Here is a 14230-nt window from a genome sequence, read left to right on the forward strand (position 1 = left end):
CAGCAGGAAAGGGGAACATAGCCTTTGCTGAGCCTGCCAGCTTCCTCATTCTTTCACAAGAGCCACCGTGGCTGCCAGCTGCCTTGCTTTATGAAATTGCTGCCTTTTGTCCAGCTTTCAATGCAAATAGGACAGGTGAGATAAGATCTGAGCACCACAGCACTTGTCCTTTTTGCTTAAAGCCAGCCTGGTTTCTACTGGTGGCAAAACACTCAAAGCACCTCATTTAAAAGCAAACAGAAGATAAAACCAGGGAAAGACAAAGCATTAAAAGCTGCTCCCCTTCCAGTAACATCTCATGTTAGTCACAAGGAGCATCACAGTTTCCATCAGGTTACAGACCGATGATATACATTTTGCTTTGTCTTATGAGGGTGAGGGGGGAGATTAGGCTGTATTAGCATATATATGATCAAAGCTTGATTATGACATCTAGTTACAAAGAAAAAGTTTCCTGTGGCTCAGGAGACACACCAACTTACATGGCAGCACTGGCTGACAGTCTCATAACTAAAGTAACACGTCTTAAGATAACATCTGCCTCTGGAAGAATATATTAGATTTCATGAAGTGTTTGTACAAAGTAAGACAACAGTCCTTTTCCTGCAGTGTGTGTGATTTGCAGTCTGTTCTGAATATACGTTGCCAGAGCATTGCCTTTTCCAGGATATTTTTTCATACAGCCACGGGTGTGTAGTAAAACAGCCACTGGAATGTGTTTCTCTCACTGCTTGTGAGCTAGATAAATGTTTTCCTTCAACAACTGAAAACATTTTCCTTTCCTGCAAGCCTATCTGATTCATGCTTAGGAAAGGCTATCAGCTCAGTGCCAATCCCTTCTGTAACACCCGCTGCACCTCGCTACCACATAGCAGGGGGACAAACAGAATCATTTGTTTCAAACCTTCATCTCTTTGGACAGGGAGCTGAACCTCAGACCCTTCCTCGCGGCTTCGTGGAATATGAACTGCAGGAAACTCCACAGCAGGACCTGACTGGAGGAATCCTGGTTCTATTCACTGCTTCAAAACAGGATTTTAGCCTTAGCCCATCTCTTGCTAAGACCAAGAGTGGAATTTGTGCCAATTTAAGCAGAAGTAGAGGTAGACTGAGAGGTTTTGACAGTCCCACCCCTTGTGTTTAAAATAACAATGCTAAGGAAAAAGCAGGAACTTGGAGAGAGGCCGATCATTTGCTAGACATTTGGATCTTCCTTGTAAAAACACTTCTGGGTATGAAGAGGAAGAAGTCCAGAGAAACCACTGCAGGCTGAGGCTATGTTTAACTACAGTTTGACAAACAACCATGAGGAGTAAGGCAACAAGACTTACAAAGAACTGTACTAGTCTGATATTAAGCTTGATTGACCAGTAAACTTATTCTTAGAGGCAAACATTAACTAGAAAGACAGAAAAAAACTGAACTAGACTATATCTAGTTTCCTTGATTCAATATAGTTGGATCACTTGTCTTCAACTTGGAGGGATACATTTTAGACCTACTTAAACACACATCATATGAACCAGCTGAGAACAAGATCTGTTTATAAAACCCCTAAAGACTGCATAAAATTAATAAGTTATTTCATTCTTCTTCTGTAGACTCAAACTGTTTCAGAACTGTCATTCAAATTCACTAATGTGCTTCCAGTCCCTTTTGAAATTATTCTACAAATAATTGTTTTTACCTTGGGTTGAACATTTTCAAGCAATAACTGTGTCTGTATGCCCACAGAGAGCAGCAATCACTGCAGCATTTGGGAATACTGCTCTAACACGTTCTCTGCAGCTGTGTCATGCTAAACCACTGCAAAACAGGTGACACATGAGCACGGTACATTGTCCTCAGCAGTTCACATTTTACTGTGCCGACAGAATGACATTTCCAAACCAGGCCAAAAGAAACTGTTAACTTTACATTTTGTGTATTTGACCTTAAAATTTTTCATCTGAGGACAAGACTGATTTTTTTGAGAGGTATTTCCATAAATTGTTAAAAAGTAATTTCTCCAAAGATTAGAAAAGCTTAGTTAAAACATTGTCATAAAAACAGTAGGGACAAGCAGAAGTAGTTCTGGTTTCGAAGGAATAGCAACATTCACTACAACAGGGATGGTGTCCGTGAGGACAGCTGTAACTGACCGTTTGCAGTTCTTCCGAGGAATCTCACAAAAAAGATTCAACAGCTTAGGGACACATCACTCTGCATTGTGGCATGCCACTCCTTTTTAATCAGTCGGCTTTCCACACAAGGTACTGAATATTCTTCTATTTACATTCAAAAATAACATTTTTCTCTCTTCAGTACATAGTGGGAATGCCCATAAATTAGTCAGTAGAAACCCCTCTAACATAGGTGGAGGACGGCTTTGTTGATCTCTGGGTTTGTCCAGTCATTCCGGATATCATCCAGGTGATTATCAAAATCTACAAGCGTCTCGTAGGACTTGCTGTCCAACAGAGATGCAGCGATTCTCTGGGTTTCGGTCCAATCTTCACAAAAATCACTAGGATGTAAAATAACCAGGAATTAAAAGAAATGACAAAGAAAATCACCACCACTTCCTCCACTCTGGAAATTACTCTCTGCAACATGGTCATGAGAGTCATATCACCACCTGGCTGCACAAGTCTTTGGTTCTCTCTCTCACTACAGCAAAAAACAGCTTTAAAAGCACTGTTAGCTATGCCCACCACCCTTACACTGTCACTCATCACAATCGAAGTTCTGCCTTTAACCGGGGCAATCCATTTTTCCATAATACCGGAACACAAAGTCTGAAGTTTACTCACATATGTGGGTCCTTGCACCTCCACTTGTTTTCATGAAGCTCATACACATGAATGGCAGGTTCTAAGCACTCCATCGTAAACTTGGTGTTATCAACCTAGTGTGCAACAGAAAAAGACCACCTTAGTCTCCTCCTCAAGATCCCAAGTAAGGAGATGAAATAAAAAACAAAGCCAGTTTTTACAAATAGGGCACCTTACACTAAGTAGTCCACTATTCTACCTTCAAATGAGCCAAATCTCACACATTTAAACTGCCACCATTGTTTGTCACTGTGGCAAGGAGGCAAAGCATCATTTTCTTCACATAAAACAAGAGTTTCAGTCACAGAAGGGGGGCTGAAGTCATAAATACACTGCCTTCACTCAAGCCTCGCAAGCAAAGGCCTCCAATTCCTTTGAGATGGCAGAGGGAACTGCAGTCTCTCTGCAGACTGCACTGGCTACAGGTCATCGCATCTCGTTCCCAGAGCATTTAGAGGGAAAATTATTTTTTTTTGCTATTAAAGGATCCAGAGCACAGCATTTAAATAGCTAGTCCAACATCACGGTCATAACATTAACAATACAGAAAGAGAGGGGAGAAATGTAGTAATTTACCATTATGAGTGCTGTGTCGTTAAAGCCTTCTGCAATTCTGGAGGCCACCTTTTCCGCAACCTGGTTTGGACTGTAGGAGAAGGAAAGTAACTGTGTTATTTGAACCATGACATTTCAGCTGAAACCAGCGGGAAACATGGGTAAGGAGATGTGAAAATCACACTGCATGCTTACAAACAGGAACAAGGTATCAAGCTGATGCTATACTTGACTGAAGTCAGAAAGACAGGAGGCCAAGAAAACCCCAGCTCCTCTCTTCAGCACATGATCCAGACCTTAGCTATGCTTAGGCAACGGGGTTTCATGCAGCAAAATGCTCACTTAAGACTTGATGTGGAATTAACATTCTGTGGCCTCCTACCTTCTTCCACCAGACCAAAGACTGCAGCCACCTTTGCTCTGGCAGGCATTTTAAAAGGAAACTGAGTTTGTTCTCCAGTCTGCATTTTAACCCACTCACTGTGCGGCTTCTCTACCAAAATCAGATAATCTTTTAAAGGAAACCTTTTAATGTGTTTCAAAGATGATAATCTCTACATGGTGCCAGCTATCTTCAGAAATTAAACTGGAGTTTTAAAAAAACCCAAGACTGTGATATTCTTTCAAACCCTGAAAGGATCAGACAAACCGGATCTTCTCCTTAAAAATGTTACCAGCAGATTTATCTCCCTTGTAAGGAAAGGAGAAATAATGCCCTCATCCCTGTTAGAAACCTTAGCAGTCACAAGTATTAGCTTGAAAACATACTTGGGACTGAAGGATATACATTAACAAAAATAACTGGGACATAGCATATTTTAAACATTTATTTTAAACGCAAGTATGATGTACACTCACTAGTCCTGATACTGGAATTGTCTAATAGATACAGGGAAAACATTTGATACACATACCTAAAATGATATTGTGGCTCGACAGGAAAGCCCCCTTATTGCTAATTGAGTAATTTGAGTTAGCTAGCAGGGGAAAAAAAGATGACTAATCCTGGGGAAAACAAGTGAAAAAAGATATCTCTTCTTGACTGACATCATCTTCCATTTCAGTAGCATCCCTTTACCATGGAGGAAAATGCTTCAATAAAACCCGGAGACAATTAAGTTGTTCAGTAAGAATTAGGTCACTTCTGAAAGACTTTCCAAAAGATACTTGGAGTCATTCGAATTTACAAGATATGCACTGCACAAGCAAACGTGCTTGCAAGTTTTGGCTATTTCCCTGACAACTGTAATTAAACTGGTTGGCAGCCGTTCAAATACCGGCCTTTTATAGTATCCACTGAAGAGGAGTGGTTCTGGAAAGACTGGGCTTTCTGCACCTGAACAAAGGCCATACCCACCAGCACCATGAAGACAATATGAAAGCAGATGACAGTTGTCAAAGTTAATCAACACGCACGATTTATGTCAATGATTTTCGCTGGCAGAGTACAAAGTACAGCATAAAAGAGCAAACAGAAGGAAATATTGCACCAACACACCTGGCATCTTTCACGCGTTCGTTTGCCTGGTAATATCCAGCTATCACGTAGCTATTCTCTTTGCACCAAGAGTCAATCTGAAAAAGTAATTGGAACAATTAAGCCCAGGAAAAATAAGAAAAAAAACCCCCACAGAACTAAGGAAATCTTATATCTGTCCTGCAAATAAAACAGCAATTGAAGCATTACAACATCTTTGCCAACTGCATCTTTGAATCTAAACATATTTATATATATTTAAGTGTGCACTCCCACAGAGTTTGGCTAATTTAGCTAGAACCAATGGAAAACATTAACCAAACAGTGAAAAAGGACAAGAAGTTCTCAGCCAAAGCCTGGCCTAAACTTGAGCGATAGGACTAGCAACGAGTTTCAGCAGTGTTGGCTGAGTGAGGAGTCCAGGTCCCATCTATTACCCATTATGGCCATTTTCTATCAGTGTTGATTAGACATAGGGAGTTTAGAAAACACTCACCACATGGATGTGTGACTGTACTGTCATTTCATAAAGAGCTTGTTGATTTTATATCTGATGTAACATTTCTCGGTTAAAATGTAAGCATATTTTACCTTAATTGGAAAACAAAGCACTAAATGAAAGGTAAACATGAGGCAGAAAAGGTTTGTCCCGTTTACCATTTTTTCAACCCACCCTGTTACAGAAAGGTTTCTGAAGCCTTTTGGTGAGTCTTTTCTTTGAGTTCACCTCCTGGAACCGCTGGAGCAAGTTAGCGAACAATGTGGGTTGATTCCCTGCTCTCTAAAATCTTCAGTCAAAACGAACACTTCTCTAATACTCTCAGCTCAGCCACAAGATAAGAGCTTGATAAAAGAACTATTGATAAAAAATTCTCTCATCTCTGTTAGACATGTTCATACCACAGAGCTCCTCCTTCTCTAAACACCTGTATGTAAATATGGTAACACACACATTTATTTGTATACAATTTAAACAGCTTTTGAATTACACAAGTACAAAAGTTTACGTAGTTCTGTTCTTTCTTAAGTGCAATTCCAGCCAGTGCACACTGCAGTTTTTTCTGCTTTGTGCTGGATCTAATTCCTCCTGCTGAGTCTGTCTTGCTTTGACAATACATCTATATCTGACGTTTCTCCTTATAATTGAGAATATCAGGTCAGCATAATACAGTCCTGAAAGACAGAGGTGGAGAAAGCAGCTAGAATTTTCCTTTGCAGTCCCTATAGAGAACGCATCAAAGAAACCTCAACAGCTATATTAAACTGGAGTCCAAAAATATACCTGATGCTGACCTGTCGCATCCTGTAAGTCAAATCAATCTCATTTTTAGCAATAATTACAGTATTAGACTGCATAAACAAACAAAAAAAGCCATATGAATAATCCCTGCTCTACAAGGGATGACATGGATTTACGCGATTAATAAAAAAAAAGAGCTGTAAAGAGCTGTGGCCCTTCTATAGCTGAGGGCCAACTGTTGTTTCAATTACAAACCCATTTTGAGGGCTTAGGACTATGGGTTTAATTGTCAGTGGCTTGAAAGCTTGGCATTAAAGCCAGAAGCCCAGACATCAAATTTAATAAGAATTCTTTTTACAGTCCATCAACTTAAGAATTTAAAATCTTAGTTCTCAAACAATTTTTGTTGCATATCGAAAATGGTCTTAAAAAAGAGAGTGTTATTTTTAAGCTCTCTGTTTCCTCAGTTGTAATTAAAAACTGCTTTTGTAAAAGCAAAAAAGAGGAAAAAGAGTCTTTTTGGAATTAAAGCTGTTTCCACCTGCAATTTCCAAACACTCTCTAACCACATCTCTGTCACCACAGGCAGCCTTCGCATCAATTAGCTCCTGATATTTTTAGTCATGTCCAGCCCTGACAAGGGCAAGTCAACGGGGCACAAATCTGTGTCTCGCTTCCACACGGCATGCGTCACCCCTGCAAAATCAAGCGCGGCTTGTCCCCTCTGATCTGCATCTGCCAGAGGAGCTGCAGCCACTGCGGGTGGATTGCAGGGTGGTGTAGGAGAGCCCTGGGAGGAGACAGGCTGGAAGCTACAGCCAGCTGACCCCTGCTCTAGGTGGCGGTGAGCCAGTGTGCGAACGGAGGGGGAAGTGCAGCCTGGCATTTTTTGAGAAGATGTGGTTGCAAAACCACAATTAGCTGAGAAATTGAAAGGCAGAAAAAAAGCCATGTGAAACTTCATTCACTTTTTCTTTAATGACTCCATTTTTGAAAGGGATTTCAAACCGACAAGCTGAAATGCAATTAAATGCACGTGCTTCTGCCCTCTCCTCCACAGCTACAAATGTTCAGGCACTGCTGCGTGTTTAATAAAATCTAACTGTGTTGATTCCCTGAACTTTGGCTGCAGCTAATGTACCTCTCACAGTTTTTAGATGTTATCACGTGTTAAAAGCGTATCTTCTATTTTCAGATTCAATCTAGGGACTATTGCTTCAATCTGATGTTCTGGGATAAGTCCGGTCAGAGAATAAGAGGTGAAATTTGTGGGCTGCTTCTAGAAAACCCTCACAAATGACGAGGCTGCAGGCTTCACCAAGAATCAGCTGAAACTGAATTGGAAGAGAAACGGATCCCATCGAAACCTGCCAAAGCTTCAAAATCCTTTTGAAACAGAGGTGCTTTGCTATAAACATCGAGTTTCAACCATCTTACTCTCACTGATTTATTCAGTAACCATGTGGTACGTTATATGGAACAGGCGAGAGCGCCCTCCTTTTAAACCTTACAACAATAAAATTAGATTTTCATAGCTGCCATGCCAGTATTTATTGACACCTTTGCCTTTGTTTAGACAAAGAACAGGAGCAAAGGGCCTTGGGCTCTTCTCAGATGCTGTGATTTAAAGCTGCCAAGTATCACAGGAGATATTAAATGTGACTGTAAACCATGAAACGCCTTAGCAAGTCCTAATTAATGTGGAAAATGCAAAGGTTTCCAATCTTTAACTTGTTGCATCAAAACCCAAGCACAAATACATAAGACAATGCCTTTCGTTTAGATCTATAACAATTTTCTCGCTGTAGATGTTTCAGAAGTTGAAAGAAACAGTATTTGTTTCCCAACAGTCTGATCCTGTAGCACGATCTACACCAGAGAACTACACCAAAGGCCTCAAGTTCATAAAAATGCACTGCCACCGACCCTGAAGAAAGACATCTAATCCTGATTCAAAGACAAACCCTACATACACTTTCAAGGCCAGGCTGGATGGGGCTTTGAGCATCCTGATCTAGTGGGAGGTGCTCCTGCCAGTAGCAGGGAGGAGACTTACTGCTCTTCCACAGCACTGGGCAAGGTAGGGGATATTGTAATGGGAAGCGCTTGGCTTGACCCCATGGTTAACTACCCACCAGCGACCTTCCAGGACACCAAGTGAGACTTCAAACCCAAGCCAGACCTTCAGTATGAAGATATGTCATCTTTTTAACTATTAAGGCTCCCATAAACGGGGAAGGTACACCAGAATGAATTAGGAAATACATACTTATATGCCTCTACATACTCTTACTTGGAGACAAGCATTCCCTTTCCCAATGACCTGATGCTGCTTTGAAGTGACTTAAGGGTAAGCAGGGAAAAGCTCTTTCTGCTGTAGAATAAGGACATTCCCTCTGGGAGTTACTCGGGGATAATGACACCAACATAAACTGCAGTGTCTCTGCACTGAAAAAGACATCAGACAAAATTATGATGCTCTGTAGTTTTCTGCTGCTTCCCCAGCACCAAGCTGTACAGCAGCTTGGCCTGAGGGGGCTTTGTGCTCTCCATTCACCCCATAGGTTTGGCTGCCAATAGCTGTCAAGAGTTACCTGTTGCAGTGACCCCAGTGCCTCACGATCCCCAACACTAGCCCTTCCTCAGCCTGGCCATGTTCCTGAAGCTCAGCCAGGACCTGGAGACAACCCACAGACAGAGACACAATCCACGGACAGACAGATGCACAGACAGACACAGACATGCACCCACACACAAAGACAGACATAGAGAGACACACAGATGCACGCACAGACAGATGCACTGACACTAGAACTAGAGGCAATGGGTATAAATGGGAGAGGAGCAGATTTAGACTATACATAAGGAAGAATTTCCTCACGATGAGAACGGTAAGGCACCAGAACAGGTTGCCTGGAGAAGTTGTGGCTGCCCCATCCCTGGAGGTGTACAAGGCCAGCTTGGATAGGCCTTGGGCAGCCTGATCTAGAGGGAGGTGTCCCTGCCCATGGCTGGAGGGGTGGAACTAGATAATCTTTATGGTCCCTTCCAATGCAAATTATTCTATGATTCTATGATCCTATGAACAGACACACAGATAGATGCACAGCCACGGACAGACAAAGATGCACACACAGACACAGACACACAAGCACAGGCACATGCACACAAACACATGGACAGACAGATGCACGGATAGACACACAGACGCATGCACGCAGACGCAGACAGAGGCACGCACACGTACACACAGACGCATGCATATGCAGACACACGCACATACAGATACAGACAGACACAGAGGCGCACAGACAGACAGGCGCACAGACACCCGCCTACAGCCTTACCAGCGTGAGGGCCACCTCCAGCATAGGCGCCAGGGCCAGGGTGCCGTGGAAAAGCGGGATGCAGTCAACGAAGAGCGAGGGGGGCCCAGCCTGGTCTCGCCGCGGGACTCCCGCAGGCCGCTCGGCCACTAGCAGCCCGTTGACGGCGCAGTGCGGGTACTTGGCGCCGTGCAGCACCATCTTGCAATAGGCCTGCGTGGTCAGCTTCATCCCGCCGCGCCGCCCCGCGGGCCCCGCCGCCGTGCTTCAGCCGCCAAGTGTCGCAAACGCCGCCGGCGCTGTCGTAAAACGGGTGAGGAGGAGGGGGGAACGCGGACGCCGCGGCGGTCCGCCCGCATCCCATCAGCCCCTGCTGCAGCGTCCACTCTTTCGCGGCGTCTCGCTCGCCCGCGGATCCCAGCGTGCCCCGCGCTTCCGGTCGGCGCCTCCTTCCGCTGGCAGCCGGCGTAGAGGACGGTCGCCAGGTCGCGGGGCCGAGGCGGGTGGCGGGGCCGGCAGCGGGGCCGAGGGGTGTACCTGCGGCAGGGCGGGCCTTCCTCACCGTCCACCCGCCCCGGGGGCGGTGGGCGGCGCGGGGCCGGGCGGGGTTGAGTGAAGTGGGGGGCGCCGTGGCCTCTCCCTCCCCTTGAAGGGGCTACGCTGCCCCGTGTCGGTGCGGCATCATCTAGTCCGTGTCACGTCGTATGCCTGTCTGTATGGGCTGCTAGAGAATCAGTGTGGGAATCAGAAAGGGTTATCAAGGACTAGAACCGCTGCCGAGGGAGGTGATTGAGTCCCTGTCCTTGGAGGTGCCTGGGGACATGATTTAGTAGCACTGCTTCCTGCTGAGGTGTTTCTTTAATGGATGTGAGATATGTTCAGAGTCAGCTTACTTGGGCTTTTGGCTTGCACCCAGTAACAATTTGTTACCAAATGGAAGCACCCCAGGAAGTTGACTTCAGCAGAGGAATGTCTGAGTTTAAATAGAGGAGGCTGCAGGGAGAAAAGAGGGGAAGGGAAGGTTCATCCATGTTGGGGGAATGTCCCTGAAAAGCCTGGAGCAGCTCAGTATGATGTGCTGCTCTTTGGAGAAGGGGCAGAAGCCTCTAGGCTAACTTTTGCTTTTATGAACTAGTGGAAGGTGGCGCTGTTTTATCTTTGTGTCTTCACTTGTCACTGACTTACCTGCTATGTTTTGTTTTAACAGGATGTTGGCTTCAAGGGCATTCAGCCTCATTGGGAAGAGAGCCATTTCCACCTCCATCTGTGTGAGAGCGCACGGACATGGTAGGTGTCAACTGCTTTACTGTTTTAGTAAGGGTGATAGAGAAGTGCTTTAGAGAAGCAACACAAAAAGCTGCCGCTGAGGTTTGGGTAAGGAAGGAATTGGGACAGAGAGGGGTGGGCAAGGCTGGTGGCAGGAGATCTGAGTGGGCTGTGCCAGCAGATGGCATTGTGGAGGTATGAGCTGGTGGCTGGTGGGAGGCAGCAGGAGCCAAGGGCCGGGCAGAAATGAGGATGGAAAAGGTGTAGGGTGCTTCTAGGTACCTGAAAGGGAAGGCAGACAGTGGGACAGCTGGAAACGGAAATGGCTGAGACATTAATAAAGCAACTTTGGATTTTACCTTTTGTGTAGATCCCTATTCTGCTTTATTCTTGCACTCAAAACAGCACCTATTTTAAGTACTCCCTGTTTGCCCTTCTCATTTGTGATGAATGCTTCATCTGGAAGGCTTTTCTCTCCTGGCTTCCTTAACTGTCATCACTTTTTTTGGCTGAGCTGTGGTTTTGTTGTATTGTAAACAATAAGAGATATTTGCGCAGGAGTTGGAAGCTTGAGCGGCTGTTTCTTCTGTTCCCATATGCAGCTGGTGTTGTCAAAGCAGAGGATTTCAGCCTTCCAGGCTATGTCGACCGTCGTGACGTTCCCCTGCCCGATGTGGCCTTTGTTAGGGATCTCTCTGCTCAGCAAAAGGCGCTGAAAGAGAAGGAAAAGGCGTCTTGGACTGCTCTGTCCATTGATGAGAAAGTTGAATGTAAGTAGTGGAGGTTTTAAGTAACCTTACAGTCAGCAGTGGCGCAAACTAATCTGCTGCATTTTCATTACTGATAGTTTTCCCTAGAACAACAGCCATAGACAGCACATGGTGAGGCAGCTGTTAAACCCTGCACTCCCCAATGGTTCTGTGAACAGACCTGTGAGCCAGGAAGGACCTTTGTTAATTATGATGGAGCTCCTTGTGTATACACAAGTGGAGATCAGTGATTTGTGTTCCTGGGACTCCTGGTGCTGCTTCAAAAATTAGAAGCGTCTGTCATGGTGTCTTTTATGTACCTGATGTCAAGTTCAGCAATTTCTCCATTTTCCGGAGACAAATAATTATCTTTTTTTCTCAGTTCGCTCTGTTTATCAACAAGTTAAAAAAAAAAAACAGACCTCTTCACAGTAACAGTTGTTCCATCGGAGTAAAATGAGGCCTGTGTATTTGAATGCCAATGACCACCAACTTAGCCTTAAGTAATTTCAGGTAACTGAGGTGCTGAGCAAATGTTTTAACTTGCAAATAGAACTGCATCACCTTTTCTAGCTGCCACCGTGGTGTGCAGGTGAGAACCTGATCTGTGAGCAGTGCCCTGTACACCCACCTCACAGTGAGGAAGCGTAGAACTCTTTCGGGGGCTGCTCTCCAAACCTAATGCTGTTTTGGCCTTCAGAATACTGTGGGCCTCGGTGGCAAAGCTGAGAGAAGCCTTTGCAAGTGCAGGCATTCCTGTTGAATTATTTGTGTTGGGAAGGTTTGTGGCCAGTTCCCGCTCTGGTGATTGGAGGGAAGGAGAGCTCTAATTCTCCTTCTGTTGGGCTTTCCCTTCCTGTCAGGTTTAGGCTTGGTCACCTCCCTCTAGAGAGTGGTGTGTTGCCTGCAAGTCGCAGGAAAAGTAAAAGATGTGATGCTGTTATCTTTTTTTCAGTGTATCGTATCAAATTTAATGAGAGCTACGCAGAAATGAACAAAGGAACAAACGAATGGAAGACTGTCCTCGGTGGAGTGCTGTTCTTTCTTGGCGTAACTGGTCTCATCCTCCTTTGGCAGAAGCATTATAGTAAGTAAACGCTGTGCAGTGTTAACTCTTGAATTGAGAGCAAGATCAGTTGACACTTAGTGGGAAATGAGAGAATTCTCCATTAAACTGCTTGGGGGTTCGGAATGGTATTTCCAACAGCCCTTTGGTGACTTGGCAGTTGCTGTTTGTTAGTCTCTGAAAACTCAGTCCTGGAGTCGTAACTTTATGGAGATTTGCGGATCTGTGGCATAAACATTCAGGAAGGTGCCTTGTAGAAAGGTGAAGGTGGTGGGGAGAGCTTTGGTGGGAGGAGAGAAAAGGGAGGGGAAAGAGTGGTGATACACTGCTGATCACAGAGCATCCCCTCTCTGTGAAACCTGCTGTTGCAAAAGATTATTGCTGCCTTGGTAGTAAACATTTGGGTTTCTGCCATGTTTGGCTTCCTTCCCAGCTAACGATCCTACCTCGAGGGAGCCCTCCAGCTGCTGTGAGGCAGAGCACGCAGTTAAACGAGCTGCGCTTTGTCTTGAGGCTTCATCTGCTTGCAGTGAAAGCTGAGGAGAGAAGGCTGTTGTTTTGGTACAAGCCTTTACTGATAAACAAAACTGCTAGAGAATCAACATGGGAATCTGGTCTGGGTTAAATGCTTCAAAAATGGGATTTAGGGAAAATGGGTTTGTACAGGTGATGGTGTATGTGTGTGATCAGCACTGGTGGCTTCGGAGGGGAAAAGCTTTTTGTTAGCAAACCTTTCACCTCTGTTCCCAACTGGCTTATTTTGCATCTTACTGTAATTCCACCTGCTCTTAAATTGCAGTGTACGGCCCTATTCCGCACACCTTCTCTGATGAGTGGCTGTCCATGCAGACGAAGAGAATGTTGGACATGCGGATTAATCCTGTGGAGGGCATCTCTTCCCAATGGGATTTTGAGAAGAACGAGTGGAAGAAATGAAGCAACTCAGTGGAACCTGCTCTGCTTGAATATGAAATGATTCCATCACCTGTGTGTGACCTCGTTGCTTATGTACTGGAACAACCTCTCCATCTACATAGATGCTAATAAATGTCTGGTTAACTTGAAAGTTTCCTTTTACTGGTCTTCAAATGAGTTTGTCACAATGGTAAGCGGTAATGCAGAGCTTTCCCAGAGAGTCTTGTCATGGCTGGTGTAGAATTAGTTAAAGGGAATGTTTCTGGGGCACAGCCAGCGGTCCCGCTGTGCAGAGGTCTGAGCTACATGTAAGGTAAGCAGATCCCAGCTCCTGCGGAGGCTCAGCCTCCCATAACCACTCCAGAAATAGCATGTCAGCGCTCCAAAAGGCAGCGGTGCGAGTCAAACCAAGCAGGTTGTACAGCGGGGATCAATGCTGCTCCATCTGTCTCTCCTCCTTGGGAAGGGAATTCGTTCATCTTAACCGCACAGGCAGGCTGCAGACTTTACACCCATATCCTGCACAGGTTGAAGTGAAGAAGAGAGAACTACTGTGTTAATTTCAGCCAAGAATAGGTTTAGGTGAAACCCCGAATGTGTTTTATGCCTTGCCTCTTGCGTGAGGTGGTGGTGTTTGGAGGGGATGAGTACAGCTGTGGGAGGGGAAGAAATGCTGCCTTTGGTAGGAGGATCTTGGAGCTTTCATTAAATGCAGTGGTCTGAACAAATTCTGATTCGTGGCTTAGCCTGTCCCTTCCAGTCAGAGGAATCCAGTGAAGGTTTTCAAGGCAAGATGATTTAGTGGGAGCTAAATGATAAGCTT

General features: G+C 44.9%; 2 protein-coding genes across 3 annotated transcripts; one reads left to right on the forward strand and one right to left on the reverse strand.

Moving 5' to 3' along the window:
• Positions 1-395: 395 nt before the first annotated feature.
• On the reverse strand, positions 396-9712 carry EMC8 (ER membrane protein complex subunit 8). The gene is made up of 5 exons (XM_009563194.2): positions 9433-9712; positions 4867-4943; positions 3390-3459; positions 2793-2887; positions 396-2506 (listed from the first exon to the last, which is right to left on the reverse strand). Exons 1-5 carry the CDS (start codon positions 9640-9642, stop codon positions 2347-2349), a joined length of 612 nt encoding a protein of 203 aa, XP_009561489.2. The 5' UTR covers positions 9643-9712; the 3' UTR covers positions 396-2346.
• Positions 9713-9817: 105 nt separating this feature from the next.
• On the forward strand, positions 9818-13558 carry LOC104061272 (cytochrome c oxidase subunit 4 isoform 1, mitochondrial). 2 transcript variants are annotated; one of them, XM_054079031.1, is made up of 5 exons: positions 9818-9896; positions 10619-10698; positions 11280-11447; positions 12382-12513; positions 13292-13558. In XM_054079031.1, exons 2-5 carry the CDS (start codon positions 10620-10622, stop codon positions 13426-13428), a joined length of 516 nt encoding a protein of 171 aa, XP_053935006.1. In that variant the 5' UTR covers positions 9818-9896; position 10619; the 3' UTR covers positions 13429-13558. The 2 variants fall into 2 exon arrangements, with proteins under 2 accessions (XP_053935006.1, XP_053935007.1); XM_054079032.1 differs by having other exon boundaries at positions 9846-9910.
• Positions 13559-14230: the final 672 nt, after the last annotated feature.

This window comes from Cuculus canorus, chromosome 13 (assembly GCF_017976375.1).
Source record: "Cuculus canorus isolate bCucCan1 chromosome 13, bCucCan1.pri, whole genome shotgun sequence".
In the NCBI taxonomy this organism is placed as follows: domain Eukaryota; kingdom Metazoa; phylum Chordata; class Aves; order Cuculiformes; family Cuculidae; genus Cuculus; species Cuculus canorus.

What these genes read in the sequence shown, in the direction of transcription:
- EMC8 (XM_009563194.2), bottom strand. Translation starts at nt 9,642, where the DNA reads ATGAAGCTGACCACGCAGGCCTATTGCAAGATGGTGCTGCACGGCGCC. An exon ending in TGGAGGTGGCCCTCACGCTG is followed by an intron (nt 4,944 to 9,432) that starts GTAAGGCTGTAG and finishes TTACTTTTTCAG; the next exon opens with ATTGACTCTTGGTGCAAAGA. An exon ending in GAACGCGTGAAAGATGCCAG is followed by an intron (nt 3,460 to 4,866) that starts GTGTGTTGGTGC and finishes CTTCTCCTACAG; the next exon opens with TCCAAACCAGGTTGCGGAAA.
- LOC104061272 (XM_054079031.1), top strand. Translation starts at nt 10,620, where the DNA reads ATGTTGGCTTCAAGGGCATTCAGCCTCATTGGGAAGAGAGCCATTTCC. An exon ending in TGTGAGAGCGCACGGACATG is followed by an intron (nt 10,699 to 11,279) that starts GTAGGTGTCAAC and finishes TCCCATATGCAG; the next exon opens with CTGGTGTTGTCAAAGCAGAG. An exon ending in CCTTTGGCAGAAGCATTATA is followed by an intron (nt 12,514 to 13,291) that starts GTAAGTAAACGC and finishes CTTAAATTGCAG; the next exon opens with TGTACGGCCCTATTCCGCAC.